This window comes from Anabas testudineus, chromosome 21 (genome assembly GCF_900324465.2).
Source record: "Anabas testudineus chromosome 21, fAnaTes1.2, whole genome shotgun sequence".
Taxonomy (NCBI): domain Eukaryota; kingdom Metazoa; phylum Chordata; class Actinopteri; order Anabantiformes; family Anabantidae; genus Anabas; species Anabas testudineus.
In genome coordinates, this window is record NC_046629.1 from 8,729,895 (window position 1) to 8,747,188 (window position 17,294).

General features: G+C 40.4%; 1 protein-coding gene across 1 annotated transcript; it reads left to right on the forward strand.

Annotated features, from left to right (window-relative positions):
• Positions 1–1,951: 1,951 nt before the first annotated feature.
• impg2a (interphotoreceptor matrix proteoglycan 2a) lies at positions 1,952–16,986 on the forward strand. Its single transcript, XM_026375832.1, has 22 exons — positions 1,952–2,030; positions 2,130–2,360; positions 4,232–4,398; positions 4,491–4,516; positions 4,616–4,648; positions 5,073–5,116; positions 5,225–5,298; positions 5,397–5,552; positions 6,133–6,191; positions 6,302–6,322; positions 7,939–8,123; positions 9,051–9,094; positions 9,716–9,899; positions 10,221–11,224; positions 11,793–12,080; positions 12,169–12,388; positions 12,604–12,814; positions 13,958–14,146; positions 15,000–15,201; positions 15,403–15,482; positions 15,912–15,981; positions 16,933–16,986. Exons 1-21 carry the CDS (start codon positions 1,952–1,954, stop codon positions 15,952–15,954), a joined length of 3,540 nt encoding a protein of 1,179 aa, XP_026231617.1. The 3' UTR covers positions 15,955–15,981; positions 16,933–16,986.
• The last annotated feature ends 308 nt before the right edge of the window (positions 16,987–17,294 follow it).

Here is a 17,294-nt window from a genome sequence, read left to right on the forward strand (position 1 = left end):
ACATGTTCAGCTTAAGTGTATTTACTGTCTGTGTTTCAGATCCCTTCTCAGTCTGACTGAGTAATCCCATTCCCTCCCATTCTGTATGGCAGCATACTGCAGCCATTTACCGGACATAGTATATATATATATATATATATATATGTATATATATATATACATAACCAAAACTTTAATTTTGAGCCCTTTCCACAGTCTGCACATAATTTTAGTAATACACTCTTTAAATGGTGATATCAGAAGCAGAGGAATGCTTCTCATGTAGCTATGCAGACATACTGTAAGTGAATTGGCAGAAGTGAAGGCACTGCACATGCAGGCTTACTTGGCTGCAACATTAGCTCTCTGTGATCTCAGGTTAGCAGATGCGGCACTGTTCGGTCCTCACAGGGTCAAAGTTCAGTCAACTCTCGCACCATAAACATTGCCAGATGCAATGAGCAATAACATTATGCTAATCAAATTGCACACTTCCACCTTCTGCTATACACTTAAAATGACAAGATGTTTAGATAAACTACACCTATGATTGTGATTCAGTGATGCAAACTTTTACAGGTTTTCTTCAGGTTTCTTGTTATGCTTTAAGTATCTAGAACTTGTTAGCAGTTCCAGCAAAGATACTTTTCTCTCTAAACTGACATGTTTGTACCTAAATCACCACAGTTTGTTAGCAGAAACTGTGTGAAGAGGATTCTCGGACGAGTCCTGCTGACAGATGATCCCCTGCACCACCATGACGTTGACATTTGTGGTGACTTAATCTCAACATCTTTTCCAATGATGGTCATTCAGCCTGTGACCTGCGAGTTCCTGAATTTTACACCCAGTCTGTAAGATGAAAATGCCGACTTGTCCAGCACTGGATTATGAACACATACTTGCAAAGCTTCTTTTCTGCCGCTGTCTGCTCACTTCGCTGTTGAGTTCCCATCACTTCCATTAGCCTTCCCTTCATTGCAGATACGTAAGACAGCGACTTAAAGATAAGAATAGGCAGATTTTCCTTTTAAAACTGGACAAATCCCATAGGATGAATTTGGGGTTAAAGGTCAACTTTAGACTAAGCCTATAACGCTCACTGATGTCAATATTTGCTCACTGAGCGGATTTTACTTGCAGCTTTGTAGCTCAACACCTCATCTGCCAAACAACATATATTTGTATTTTTGCATGTGATCAAGGATGTGAGGGGTTAATTTGTACAATACAGATATTAGAAAGGTGTCCTAGGCAATGCAATGATTTAAGCAGTATCTGTCAGATCAGCACTTTCCTGTCTTCTGATCCTGTTATATGAGCTGATTAATCAGGTTGATTTATTTTTTCATTTAGACCACTCGACACATGACAGCCATGTTGGCCTTCAAGCGCTAAATGTGAGTTCTGCCATTTGTCTGATTTGATGTCTGGGTACAGTGGTAGATAATGGGTTGTTGTTCAACAGTTGTTAATAGTTCTTGCAGGAGACATTAAATGCCAACTAAGAGAATCGGTAAACTACCACATTCCTCTTAATATCGGTATGTGCTGTTGATTCTGTGGCTTTTGTTGTCTCCTCTGTGTCCACGTTTCCTCCACACTAAGCGCCCTCCCTTCCCAGTGTTGCTCCAGTAACTTCTTGGCGAGCTCCTCTAAAAGGCTTAGAGTAAACAGGATTAGAGGGCATTAAAAAATCCCCCTCTCTCCAAGAGCCATCTGCCTATCTACCTGAGCCAGGAGCTGTCCTCTCACCACCATGGTACACGCCTCTCTTCAGGTGGAGGAAACCAGTGTGTGATTGTATCATCAAGTGTTTTCTGGACGGGGTTCTTTTAATTTACTGCTTTTTGGGAATTCTGAGCTATGCAAACTTGTAAGAAGTTGTTCACCTCGCTGTTAAGTGACTTGAGAGGAAGTATATGTCTGCTTGATCCTTTCCCACGGATTTAAACACAATCACGGATTTAACATGAGCATTGCATCTTGGAAGTGTGTTTTCTATTCTGTTGTATTCAGTTTTGTGATCATATTTTTGGACACAAGGACAGGTACGTAGCATAGTGCACTTATACGCTTCTAGTCAAGTACGTACTCCAAGCACAGTCACACATGAGGTCCTTAATGTTCCTTTTTTTGTGGTTCACCAGATGCAACACTGGAAGGTTCGTCTATGGGATACCTGAGCCTGCCTTACAGTCAGGAACCAGTTATGTTTCCACGCGTTGTTCGCGTCTCTGATGTAAAGACATCCCAGAAAGGCCAAACAGTTATCTCTCGCCGGAAAAGGAACATCCTTTTCCCAAGTGGGGTCAAGCTGTGTGCACAAGAAACTGCACAGCAAATAGTGGCAAACCACCTCAGCTACTTTCATCTCAGAGGTAAGATTCAACAGTGTCAGTGTTGGGTTGGATAAGTGACATCAGCAGCAAAACATTTAAATCAAACTATGACAATGAATTTGTGAATCATGAGTCGCTCTATTTTCCTTTTATTTATCTCTGTCTCTACATGTCCCTTTGCAAACGTATCCTCAATGTTTTGCTAAGAATGAATTGTCCAGTAGGCAAAGGTGTTAACCTTTGCTGCATTTACAGCAAAGAATCCACTGTGGTCAAGTGGGAGAACATCAGTTGACATCTGTGTGGACACCAGCAGCAATTAGGCCTTATGAGATTTGCAGTCAAACAGACTGTGGTCTACTTCGGGTATACGTCTCCTTACGGGGTCAGTTCAACCAACAATTGCAAACATTTAATCACTTACTCAAGAGGTATCCTGTCCTGACACTTCTGATTAGAGATGTATTGAATGCACCCTTAGAGGAGTATCTCACCAGTTTTTCATTAGTGAAAACCTGATAAACCAAAACAAACATAATAAAAAACAAAACAACCACAGAAATCTTTCTTCTTATTTGTAAAATCAGTTACTGCTCTCTTTAAATCGCTGACACTTAATTACTTATCGTAGAATTCAGTTGCGTGTGGTTGATCCAGAGAAGCAGGGACACTTTTTGAAATAAAAAATACTTTAAGCTTCTCAAACCAAATTTTCAGCGCTTCTAACATACTGCTGTAGCAGAAAACTGCAGGAACTCTGCACACGTAAAAACCAAATGGTTAGTCGCCACAAGTAAATAAGGAAAGAGATGGTTTTATTTATAAAAATTAAAACAGACATTAGGCTTAAGGGTTAGAGATGGGGTTTAGTTTAGGTTTAGGGTTATGGTTAGTGTTAGCGTTAGCCCAGAAGTTATTTATTGGTCTGGTGTTTTGTTTGAGCCCTTGGAAACAACCTGGCTTCACCCTCAACCACATCTTTACCCACGCTAATACAAGAATAATACGTTTGCAACTGAGCACAACTAAACATGCGCCATTGTTGTGGGTGAGTGTGCAAAACTTTCTTTCTTTGTGTGGCTGGAGCATTGGCCACCACACTTATTTATCTTTCTGCTTTAAACTTCTAAATCACAACATTTCAAAGAGAAATATTTAACTTTGTATCCAACTTTCAGAGAGATTCAATATTTTTATATAATTTATATACAATAATACACATATTATTAACATTATGGTTATGATACAATACAATATAATATGGTTTTAAATACGAACAAGTAGTCATATTTTCATATTTAATGATATATATTAACACTCAATGGTTATTATTCTTATGAACTTTTGCTAGTTTAAGTTCATTTTGATAATGCTACTGCACTATTTTATTCTGTAGTGAAGAATTTTGGACTTTCCATTGTAATCACTACTTTTAAATTGTGATATTGCTACTTTCACTTAAGCACAGAATTAACAGGTCAGGAGTGTCCAAAATATTGACAGAGGAGGAACTATATGCATTTGTGTTGCTTTGGATGTCCTCTGTAGTCTGTGAATGGGCAGAGAATTGTTAGTGAACTCTTAGATAAATAGAAGATAAGATAGATTTGGTCTCAGACCACACAGACAGCCATGATGAGTGAAGGAGATTTCTTGTTCTGCAGACCCATGAAAGAAAGTTATGTCAGCTAACACATCAGTGGACATACTGTACAGTAGACGAGCCACAGAGCCTGAACCTTCAAAAGCTCTGTTAGTGTTTGAATTAATTATTCCTCCGCTAAGCAAATACAACGATCTTTAAAGCCTATTTTGTTGCTTACAGAGCTTTCAGTGCTACTATAAAAAAAAAAATGTGCATGGGCTCCTGAACTTGTTTAGTGGAAGTTCTCTATTTGTGATTTTACCAGTGTGCCAGGAGACCATATGGGAGGCTTTCAAGATCTTCTGGGACCGCCTCCCAGAGCAAGAAGAGTACCAAAACTGGATGAGCCAATGCCAGGATGGTATGATCACAGCACAAGATATTGGCAGCTACTTTAGCCAATCAGAAGAGCACCAGGCTTTGGTTAAAAAGGTTAGTGGGTAACTAATGAATGGTAACTTGTAACACAGTACTCTGCACTCTGAATGGCTCTGTTATTAACTGTATTTTTATTGTATTTTCAGAGGATGCCACTGCTAGGTTTGAAAAGGTAAAATTCATTCTCTAGCTTTTGCTCTTGCAAACACTCTGATTTAATGTTTTTAATTTCATATTAATACATATGTGTCATCCTTCCCACCATCTGTAGTGAGCCCACCAGGTCCTGGCAGCATATGTGCAGGTGAGGTTGTCAAAGCTCTTCAACCTTACCTGTTCATATTCCCGCTCATTTTTCACCATCACCTGTATTTTTAGCATGTAAATAGGGGTACACGCACCAGGTAGACATACTGTTGCATTGTGGTTACTAATTCCAGCAATATTATTTAGCCTTCTATATTTAGTATTCATAAGCACTGTATAAAATTCTTGTTATTATGAATAAACTACATTTTCTACAGTAATTCTAATTATATAATTACCAGCTAACGCAACAACAATGCTCTTTAAAATGTTTTAGGAAATTGTATGTTTTATGTTTTATGCAGAAAAACACAATATTGATGGTTTTGGACTCTTCCACTCTCCGTGGATGTTTGATTTAAACAATTTGACAATATGCAATTATCCTAATCTTATCCTTTAAATCCTATTCTCCTATACAGCACTCCAACACCAGATACAACAGAAGCTGCAGAGGCTCCTGAGCAAGGTCAGTGACAAGGAGCTTATAGCTGTAGAAAAATTACAAGGTGTCACTGTTTTCATTCACATGTAATTGCACCTCTTGCATTATTTATTTATTTATTTTTCCAAATGGACTCAACAGTACCTAATAAAGAAGAGGTGGAGGAAGCCGCCACCATTGTCCCAGAGGTGGAGGAGAGTACGGTGAGTGCACACAAACACACCCACACACCTTGAATGTGTGTACTCTGTATGCATATAAGTTACAAATGAGCTATATCTCTCACTCTATCATTGTTCAGCTGGACAATGACATTGCAGTGCTACCTCCGACACTCGCTGGGCTGGAACAGGTGGTGGAGCTGAGCATTCTCCTGACCGGTGAGGTGTACAACGACGACCTTGAGGATCCAGCCAGCATCCATTACCAAACACTCAGCAGGCAGCTTGCTGAAAAGGTTAGTGTCTGGCTCAGCCCGGGTCTCTTTATGACTCCCTATAGTGCTGCTTTACTGCATCTTGGCTCCTGTCTGGACCTGCTACATCTCCCGGTTTATGGTCTGTGATAGATGCATTGTTAGTTTTAATAACACGCACTTTAACAGCAACAGTAGTCAAATCCAAGTTGTTAGGCAGGGTTTCAAAAAGCACAGACTTTATGGTACACATTTGGTTTTAGTGGAAAGCTATGTGTTGAAAATACAGATTTACAACATGTTTTGGGAGCAGATAAACCTTTACACATCTATTCACCTTTGGATGCAACTTTGTTAGTTTTTATGTAGACATAAAATTCAGAAAATGTGTTTATGTACTTTTCAACAAGATGCACAAATGCAAACTACAGCTTGTAAACAACATCATAATAAGATACTTGACTTCATACCTGTGTTTTCTGCTGTACACATACTATCTGGATACAGATTGTATTGTATTGTATTGTATTGTTATTAATTGTGTGTAGAAGCAAGGCTTTACAGACTTTTTGTGAGTTAATCATGGCTTGTTTACAATGCCTGATCATCGCTGTCTTTGCAGATAGAGGATGCCCTGGAGGGGCTTCTTGGATTCAAGAGTGTATCTGTGCTCGACTTCAGGTGAATCTCTCTTTCAATCTGGTTCCACATTAAACGCATCCCCAGATTATATGTAAATTTGTAGAATTAGCACCTGCAGACGTTTAACAGATTCTTCTTGTCTTATGTAGGCCCTCAAAGGATGCCCAGGGGTGAGTCATCAGTGGTACTGTGTGGTAGTGTGACCTTGAATACCTCTCTCTATCCTGCCATGTATTTAAGCCCACAGATCCCAATCAAGCATTCCTTACCTAGAGCTCTGTGAGAGTGTGTGTGGCATCACCTTTATCACACACTGTGTTTACCTGTGAGCGTGGGCACGTGTCAAGGTGTGTCACTAGTTGCCTGTGTTAATGGTTTTAGTGCGGTCACTCACCTGTTAAGTGGGATCAGGATGGGTCCAACTGAGTGAGCAGGTGCTCTTCTATAGAGACAATTACCGAGGCTTTATGACCTCGCCAATCAGCCTCTGGTGGAAGGATGAGAAATCAAGGGTCAGAAGGTTCCCGGTGAAAACAATCAAAGAGGATAGTAACTACTAAACGCAGTTATCATTTGATTACAAAACAAAAACCATAGTAAATATTTGCCAGAAAAGTCTTAGAAATAAATATAAAGTAAAGGATCTCAATTATGTGCTTAAGTGGCAGCTGCTCCACACGCTAAGTAAACCTCAGTAAAACTTAAACATGCACGTCCTGCTGTTAAATAACTGTGCAAACATTCAGATGAGGCAAAATATTTGGTACTCTTTCGGCAAAGAAATAAAAACCCACAAAGATCACTGAAATAACTTGAAAAATGTACAAAAAATTTACTAATGAAAATCAGACGTTGCCTTTGAGTTTTGGAGCAGTTTTAAGTTATTTCAGTGACCATAGTGGGTTTGTTTTTTTATTTAATGGAAGGGTACCAACAATTTTAGCCTGCATATACAAAAAATATTTACACCTTCCCTGATATTGTGAGTGCTCAGGCATGCTGCTGCTAACTGCATATGGTATTACAGTTTCCACAGCAGGAGAAGAGTTATATTTGCCTGCTTCTCTGTGTGTATGAAACTAATGGGGGCGAAAAATTGGATCTCCTTCTAAACGGGGCCAACTGTGGGCCGGCACGTGGTCAGCTGTCTGCCAGAAACCCCACAAACTAGGTCAGAGTGGAGGGCTCACAGTAGTCAAGCGAAGGGTGATAGATGTTTTTTTTCCACAGTCTGGAATTTCTTGTGAGGTTTCCATGTTTATTATAATGATATTGATCATTCTGCTGATTCTGCAGTATTTTGGCCTATACAGTCAAGCTCCTGTGTTCCAAGAAGGAGTAAATCACTTGAGCCATTATTCATCTTTGACTTCTCTACAACTCTTTTAACTAGTTTGACATTAAATGCCTGAGCGATTTTCATCCTCTTAGAGAACTGCTCTCTCTCATCCAGGAGACAGTTTTCCACTCTTGTTGTAAAAATATGTAAAAACTGGAAATAAAAAAATTCTCGGGTAGTTTAAACTGCAAACACTTCATTGACAGAATAAGAGATATTCATAATTAAACCTCAACATCCTGTGGGAAGATTAATGAAAACATAACAGTGATAAAACAAAAACAGGCAGAAATTAATAATTTCTTTAAATAAAAAAGCTTGAAAACATTAAATGACTTATAATCCAATACAATTTTAACAACAATTGATAAATTATAATATTGATTTATTTCCTGAAATGGAAATGGTGCTGTTTGTGGATTTAATGTAACATGTTTTTGTCTTCAGGCTGGATGGTGTGGTAGTGGACTGTGCTGTCACGGTGGTTGTGAATGCAGCAGGGGTGAGCAGTGAACAACTGGACTACCTGATTTTGCAGTCTAACCAGGTGGAGAACTCCTATCGTGAGGTCAAAGAGCGCCCCACAGTGGTGCACACCATCAGCGAGATCAAAGACCCTGCCACTGAGAGTGGTAAGATGCTCAGTGTGTGGGCGCATGTCTGCTGAGCTCCCTGTACTGTAACAGAACACACATGCCTCCATCGTAGCTAGCTTTTAATTGGCACGGCAGTGAAGCCTTCTGGAATCACATTGGCAGAGGTGGTGCATGCAACGCACGGCACATCTCCAGTATCATATCGAATAGAGACACAGTAGAATCAGCATTGATTGAACATATAAAATAAAAAAGAGGATCAAAATTTGTTTTTTATGCACTCTTATTATTGTGCCCAAATTTCCCGCAATGCAATCTGATCCCTGACGGTTTAGTTGGACATTCAATTGTGTTATGCAACTAGTGGGTAATGAAGCCTGGAGCTGCTAGCCTCCAGCAAAGATGAGGAGCTGCTATAGACGTCTGGTTAGCTCCCTTTTTTTCCACATATGCAGCAGTGAACAGACCATAATGTGTAAAATTGGTGATATGCCCTTGAAATATGAAGTGTGATAATGTCTATACCATCTCCTCCTGTGAGATCTCTCTCTGATCATGTTTGTGGGAGAATGCATGCCATTAGTCTGGTGTGTTAGTGAGGCCCCCCTGGAGATGGCTGCCATCTGATGCTCGCATTAGTTATAGACTGTGACATGTGAAATGATGGCTAAGAACGCTCTCATATGGCTGACATCTGTGGCTGGGGAACTGAGACGCACAGCTTGGCTTTGTTTTTCAGCTTGCAGTGTTACAGCCTTGGCCCAGGGTGGATTATATTCACTCCAGATTTTAACACTGATTTGCAGATATTTACCCTTGAAGGTAACGCTGTCAGAATGCTGAAACAGTTACAGTTAAAAGGATTTTGAAGACTCTGGCAGGCAGAATTATTTAGACAGTTTGACACCTTTTCTTTGTGTGTGTCATGTTATATTAATATTTGTTTCTCCTCTGGTTCCACAGTGTCTGAGATCCCAGAGTCTGTCAGTGCTGCAGAGGAAACCACGGTAATTTACAAGTTACCTCCACAGCGATCACGATAATAATATGTCTCCAGGCGATCCGACTGCTTTTAGCACCACGAAGTTGATAAATAACTTCAGTTTGAGAAAGGCAACTGCTGTAGTAGAACTGATGTTGAGATAACCTGTAATGGGCTTGTGGTGTTGGCCAGGCCACACCATTGCAGGTAGGGGATGAGCTGGCCAGTCAGGATCAAGTGAAGCCTTGAGGATTAGTGTGGCTTTTGCTGTAATAATCTACTACTATTCTGGAACAAAAGCCACAGTACGCTCCACCAGGTTTATTTAGCTGAGTTCCTCCATTTAAAATTGTTACTCGTGTGCTTTTGTTTGTCGTTATTTATTTGTTAAGTATGTTTCCATTTCACCTGTATTAATTGATATATCACAAAGTCTATTATTTGATAGCAAGGCACACACACCTGGAATTATCACAGGTTCATGCAGTTCATGCAGTCCACAATGCAAATTAAATTGTGTTGTGTGACTTAACAAATAATCAGGATCCATACACTTGCACACTGTTTTTCCAGCCTACAGATGGACTGCCACTTGGCACAATATTCCTTGTTCTCACCCCTGTCCTAAAGTCTGTTTTTGGTGCAGGTTCATACTGTTGGTGTGCCGCTAGAGGAGGAGAACCCAAAAGATGCCAACAGATATGATATCCTGTCCGAGTCCTTTGAAACTAACACAGTGGTGACAACAGAGAATGATGTGATTATTCTGGAGGAGAGTACCGTTGTAGGTCCTGCTCCTGTCCTGATCACCAGTTCATATGAGGCTACCAGTGAGTATTAATTCTGAACAGAAGTACAATTTATACTTCACATTATCTTCCTAACTACAATTAATTAGCTTTACATAGTATTTTCTTTAATTCTTTATCTATAATATAGTTTTTTCTTTACTACCAGAGACTTCCTTCTGCTTTAACCTATTTTAGAATCAAAATTATTTGTTAGGAGACAGGGTGTGTATGTTACACCTTTTTTTTTTTTTTTTTTTAAATCACATGCTTTGTTTGTGCTACTAAGCAGATCTGTGTTTTATAGAAAAAGACAATACATTTATGAAAAGTCTGAATGTCTTATCATCTGTCTTTTACCAGGCATTGAAGAGGAGGGTCTGTTGCTGGAGGACATTGGGCAGACTCTTTCTGTAGAGAAACAGGTACCTGAAGAACCTCCAGCTGAACTTCCCTCTCCTGAACTCTCAGAGGACCTCACACTGCCTGAACCACCAGTGGAAGCTGAGGCCTCTGGCTCAGGCACAGGTGACCTGGAGGACCTGCTTCAGCCAACTGCAGCTGCAGTAGAAGAGGACGTGCCTCTTGACGAGAGTGTCTCAGACGTTGGGCTGGTACCAGAAGATGCCCACACTGATGCAGATGCTATATCTGAAGCTGAAACAAAGGACGTTATAGCACTGGGAGAGCAGCCCACTCCTGCAGACACTGTAACTCTGGAGGAGAAAAATCCTGATGAGATTCTTATGAATGAGACAGAGATTCCAGAGGAGCTGGAGATCTCCACAATTACAACTGAGACAGAAGAAGAAGAACATCTGCCTACCCTAGTCCCACCTCCAGAGGCTCTAGATGTAGTAAGTGAAGCATCAGGTCCAGATGTGGCAGAAATAGGTCATCTTCCTGTCGATGAAAACTCAGTGGAAGGAGAGTCAGACTTCTCAGATGTCCCACCTGTGGATGAGGTGGTAAACTCTGAGCAGCCTGAAGGAGATGCACCCACTGATGTTGCCCCCCCCAACTCTGAACCATCTGGATTTGGTGATGAATTTGTATTTGAAGAAGGTGGAGTAGAGGAAGCAACAGAGACCAAGGGACCAGAATTAGGGGAAGACCCAGAAGCGCCTGAAGCTCCTGCTGTAGCAAAAGAGACCACAGAAGCTCCAGTGATCTCAACAGATGATCTCATGGAGGATGATATCTTACTGGTGAACAAAGAGGAACCAGAACCACCAGTGACAGATTCTATAGGCACTGCCCAACCAACCACCCTGTCTCCAGAGGAGGAGTCGCCTTTCACTCATATCGTTGACATTAACCCTGCCTCTAAGGGGCAACCCGCCATAATCATCCCTTCACTGATAGAGGTAAAGTAAATGACTGACACGGGATTATCTGTTAATGTTGCCACTGAATACGCAATTATTATAGCCTCAGCACTCTCTACAATACACCATCATTTAAATGACAACACATGTGAGATCACAGAGTAACATACAAAGTTCTCAAATCACAGATGGATCTAAGTAACAACCACAACACGCCGCCCCTCTGTTAGTTAATTAACCTCCTGTCTAGTTGGTGGATGGAAATGATTATTTTTTACTGCCTGCCCACACAGATATTACATCAAACCTACTAATAAACAGAAATTATTGCAGTCTGGATAACTCTAATTTAAGGGACTACTATCTCTTCAGAAAAACAATTGCAAACTTTCTTTCAAACACGTAAGCCAAATGTTGTTGAAATTTAGTTGCACGTCTCTCCCTCTCTCTCTCCACATGTTTCCTGTCTGCCTCTTCTAACTATCTCATAAAGGCTGAAATAAAAAAAAAAACAATAATCAAAGAAGAAAAATAAAGGACAAAGGAAACACTGACGTGGCCCAGTTAGAAGTATCATTTAAAAATAAGTCTGCTTTTTATTGTCTAGATCCAAACCTCTAACGATGGCCTGGATGATTCGAGCACAGGAGACCAGGGCTATGACGTGATCCAGAATGGTTACGGTTTAATTAACCACACGGAGGAGGGCAGCACTGGATTCCCGATTGGCGTGGCACACGGCACAGACCAGGCGAGCATTGCCATGCCTGTAAACCCTGGACGAGCACTGATAGTGTTCTTCAGTCTCAGGGTGACCAATATGATCTTCTCAGAGGATCTGTTTAACAAGAGCTCTCCAGAGTACAAAGCTTTGGAGCAACGCTTTTTAGAGCTGGTAAATGTCTCATACTTGCACATTTATTCTCACTGTTCTGTTTGTTATTTTTAAAACTAAATTGCACTTTCTGAAACCTTTTCCCCAGCTTGTGCCCTACCTGCAGTCCAACCTGAGTCACTTTGAGAACCTGGAGATCCTGAACTTCAGGAACGGGAGCATTGTGGTCAACAGCCGGATGAAATTTGGGAAGCCTGTGGCTCGTGGCGTCACCACCACTGTCTACCTGATCCTGGAAGACTTCTGTAACACAGCTTACCAGACTATGAACTTGGCCATTGATAAGTACTCGCTGGATGTGGAGTCGGGTAGGTGCTTACTGATGAACAGCGCTGTGTCTGTGTGATTTAAAGGGATAGTTCGACATTTGCAGAAGTATATTTAGTTTCTTGCAGATAGTTAGTTGAGACGTGCTGAAGAGAGCAAATTATTTACGCATATTTACTAATATTTATTTATCAATCCTCTTGTTGTTTCTCCTAATCCTTCAGTATCCTCTCTCCCATGTGTCTTTATTCCCCAGGTGACCAGGCTGACCCATGTAAGTTCCAGGCCTGTAATGAGTATGCAGAGTGTAAGGTGAACAAGTGGTCCGGAGAAGCGGAGTGTGTTTGCAACGCTGGCTACTTCAGCGTGGACGGTCTGCCCTGTCAGAGTATCTGTGAGCTGCAGACTGATTTCTGCCTCAATGATGGCAAATGTGACATAATACCTGGCCAGGGAGCCATCTGCAGGTGGGTTGGGATTAAGGAAAGTGATCTGCATGTGTGTGTGGGCGAGAGTGCCTGAGTTTGCAGGTTTGCAAGGTCAGTGCTTCATCATGTAACACTAAACAGCTTTTTAAGTGTTACTACACATCATGTAGGTGGCCTGAGTCTTATTCACTCCAAACATTTGATATAAAAACCTTTACAAATTTGACTACACATACGTGGGAGGTAAATATGTGTTCTAGCCTCATGAAGTATAATTGTAAAGTACGTAATGGTATCAAGATTTAGTTTTACACCTTTGTTGGCTACGAAAAACAATTAACTGTCTTCAAACATTTATATTCTTGGCCAAGATTAAGTTTTTTGTTGTTTTCTTTGGAGAAAAATCAGCATTTAGACTCAAACTTTTGGCAATTCGCTATGTTAGTTTATTTACACCCTGAGGCATTTAATGTACTCTACATAAATGAGACCCGTAACTACCATTTGTTGGAGCTTAGTTGCTCAAACCTGATTAAAATTGTTCCATTTATCAGCTCCAGGATACATATTTTTATATTCATGCTTAATGAAATATTGTGCATGACACGGTGTTCAATCCTATTTTCGAATCATCGGAATGCTTTGGATCATTTCTTTTTCCATGCTTTCTTGTGATACTCACAAACAGATTTTGTTGTGTGTGTTTTAGTATGTGTGCACATGTTTCCATGTCAAAACAGTCATTTGTGTGGGTTTATGGGTGTAAGATGTGTAAGATGTCATGCCAATAATCCAAATCAGTGACAGAAACATGTTTTCTGGCTCTGCTCAAGCTGTTGTATGTGGTGCACTCCTAAATTGAAAAATTATGAACAGACACAGACACATAAGACTATGTACCAAGATGAGTGCTAACCTTTCTTTCACACCCACACCAGCTCCAGATGATGTTGGATTGTTGTTTACTTCATGCTGTCCAACTAGAAATTTTTCATTGCTCCATGGAGACAAGAAACATTACACCAAAACAAGGCCTTAACGATTTAATGACACATACAGAATGTTATCATTCTAGACATGTTATTAAGTGTGTCAAGGCAATTTTTACATTGTTTAATCATTCAACAGAGAATAAAGAACAGATGTTTGTGTTGTTCCATTTTCTGTTTGTCGTCATCTCAGGTGTCGCGTTGGGGAGAATTGGTGGTACAGAGGAGAACACTGTGAGGAGTACGTGTCTGAGCCCCTGGTTGTCGGTATAGCGATCACCTCAGTAGCCGGCTTCCTCTTGGTGGCCTCTGCGGTGATCTTCTTCCTCGCCAGGACGTTAAGAGATCAGTATGACAAGGATGAGTCGGAAGACCCTATACGGTGAGGAATCACACAAATACCATAAGTTTAAAGCTTGTAGGGATAATCCCTGATAATCAGTCACGCATATTAGTGTTTAAAAATCCAAATAGACATAATTGTGCAGTGAATTTCTCTTTTTCAAGTTGCTTAAATTGAAGTTAGAAGATACTAAAATTAGAATTATAGTCCATATACAGTAAATATATGATCATATTAAGTAAGATCAAGAGTATGTGATACAGTAACTGGTAAGATCCTGAGAATAAACCAACATTTGTGTTTGATTGTGAACAGAAGCACTTAAACGTAAGATCTCTGAATCTTTCTCTTTTTTATATGAAATCAGCTTCAGATTAAAGAAGTCTGACTGCTTCCTTGAGGGGACTAAATAACTTGGGAACCCATGACTATAAGTTCACCCAATGTCATCAAAATGTTGCACGGCACCACCTCTTTAATCTTCTTAACTTACAGCAGTGTGGGCATCTCTGTCCCTCTAGGTGGCTGTTTCCTTCATCCTGTCCTCTTTGGATCCTTCTGTCAATTTTTGTCTCTTCAGCAGACAAGCTATTTGTCCTGTCTATATATGTCTGTGTGTGTGCCTGGCACAACTCCCCAAACAGCTTCAGAGACACACCATGCTAACCTCAGCCAATTACCTGATTAGATATGGCGTTGATCTATTTCCAAAAAGCCTTAAGCACCTGACACAATTGGATTTGTGATAGTGTGGACTTTGAGTCAAACATAAATTTAAGGACTTATCTAAGGTTAATAAAGGTTAATCGATGCAAAAGTCACATTGTTTTTTCTTAGTTTTATGATCCTGCCTCTACACTGTCACTGATGTATCTGTGTTGTTGTTTGGCAGTCGAGCAGAGAGTCTCCCATCTTTGGAGAGGGCAACCAAATACAACCCCATGTATGAGAGTGAGGCCACCACAGGCTACAGCCACTACTACCGCCGATATCCTGAGCCTCCTGTGTACAGCAGTGCCAGTGCTGAGGCGTCCACTGACTTCAGCAGTGAGGAGATACGACACATATATGAAAACAGTGAACTGACCAAGGAGGTGTGTGTGGCACTTTCCTAGTCTATTTCAAATAAATGATCTGATTAACTTGTATCGGTCACCTGTCACTGGCTTTTGCAGCCTTACAAAAAAGTCATTGCAAAGAATCATGCTTTCATTGAGACACAGCCTGCTCAGTTTACCTTTTATCTGCTATGATGTAATGTAATCTTTCCTGACTGATATTGTGTGTTTCTGCAGGAAATCCAAGACAGGATACGTATCATTGAACTCTACGCTAAGGACCGGCAGTTTGCAGACTTCGTACGGCAGCATCAAACGTGAGTGCCTCTCGTTTTTCCCCTTTTTAGACTACATGAGATAAACACATGAGCCAAACAAACCAGGATATGAGGAAAAAGGGAAATGACTTTGAGATACAGGGAGCTGCCAACAGCGATGGAGACTAAAAAAGATGTTAGTGCTCTTTGATAGTTTTCCTAAATGTTCACCAGCCAGGCCAGAAGTCGACAGAGTGAGACAGAAACCATTACGAGACACAGACATTCCTTTGTCTGCCAACAGTCTGGCAGTAGCAGTGTGCCTGTGTTTAACAGCGGTGATGCTTTTTAAGTTGTATCTGTCTGTAGCTCACCATTCATGACTTCATGAGATGCTTCACGGCAGATAACCTTGATTAAGTTGTGTATAGTAAAAATATGACTACTAGAAAGATGAAATGTATTTCTATGTGTTTGTATGTTGTGCAGTGTCCTGGATACGTGCAGAGACAGTTCCTCCATACAGACATAAGACACACAGGCAGCTGTGAACAAGAAGGTATTTCGGATCTCTGTGTATAAACACACACACACAAATCTTTGTCAAATGTAATTACTGTTCGTGAAGACAAAAAGTTAAATTATACGTCTTTTACAGTCAGTAATCATACAAAAAATACATGTATAGCTGTTTTGGTAATATGACACAATGACATATCAAAATCAAGGCCTGCAATACATTTTTCCCATGCTAACACCTGTCCACCACAACTTTAAAACCAGCAGGTGCTTTTATTAAGTGGGTTATTAGCACTAGTTATTAGTTCACTGATATGAAGGCAGCTGAACATTTTACTTTAGACTTGAAGATTTACACTAAGTTAGGATGACAATATAGTGTGATGTGAGAAAAAAATGGCAACACGATCTTCATGCGAGCACCTCACTAATTAACCTCTTCTTTGTTTAACCTTAAAAAAAGAGCTAGGAAAAGTGAAGTTTTACAGAGCTTTATGTGTGCAGCTGTTTTTTTTTTGCCAGGAGCAGTTAGCAGGGAACCTCTGGAGACTTCAGGAAGTCACTGGTCGAGCCAAGAAATAGTCCAGCACATAAATCTCCTAAGATGATGAATTGTTGTTTTTACACTGTAGTTTTTGTGTAGATTGGTTCCTTTTGGACAGAGACAGGCTAAATGTTTCCTGCTTTTTCCAGTCTTTTTACTAAGCTAACCCAAGAGTTACTGGCTCTAGTTTTCAGTTTTACAAATATGATAGGAGTGTTAGTCTTCTCATCTAACTTTTGACTGAAAAACAACAACAAAAAAAAAGTAATTCTCAAAATGCAATCACCAACATATTGCACCTTCATAATAACAGATTCAGTTTGCTAAATCAAGTTAGAGATGTTGTAGGTAAAACACAAATAATAGACGTCTGTGTGGTGCAAATTTTAGATATTTGTAGTGTACTGTATGTTTTGTCAAATTTGACACACTTCCTCTGTTTCACAGAAACAAAAGTGAAGGCTCCTGTCAAGACTTTCCTTCTGACTGGCTGTAATTCTCAGACTGGACTGTTTGAAATGGACTGTGATTCTGTTCACTGTAGTTTTCTCACTCTGTGTCTGTCCCCGCTTGCGTGGGCAGAGGTGTTGACTGTTCTTCCTTCTTCCTCGGTGCCTTTTCTTGGCTGGGTGAGCTGGCTGAGACATCAAGGAGCGTGCTTGCTGCTCATCTACAGGACGTATCCCTTTGGGAATGACTGGATTGCATCCTACTACTTGAAATGCTGCAAGACACACCCTAATACTGTCTATAGTACAGTACAATAATCAGTTTTGTTTTACCGTGTCATAGCTTTAAAAGGAAAGAAT

Bases quoted from the DNA above. Each gene is read 5' to 3' on its own strand.
- impg2a (XM_026375832.1), top strand. From the start codon at position 1,952: ATGAGCATTGCATCTTGGAAGTGTGTTTTCTATTCTGTTGTATTCAGT. The intron at 4,517-4,615 runs GTAAAATTCATT...CACCATCTGTAG, and splicing joins CCACTGCTAGGTTTGAAAAG to TGAGCCCACCAGGTCCTGGC. The intron at 12,815-13,957 runs GTGGGTTGGGAT...TCGTCATCTCAG, and splicing joins GGCCAGGGAGCCATCTGCAG to GTGTCGCGTTGGGGAGAATT.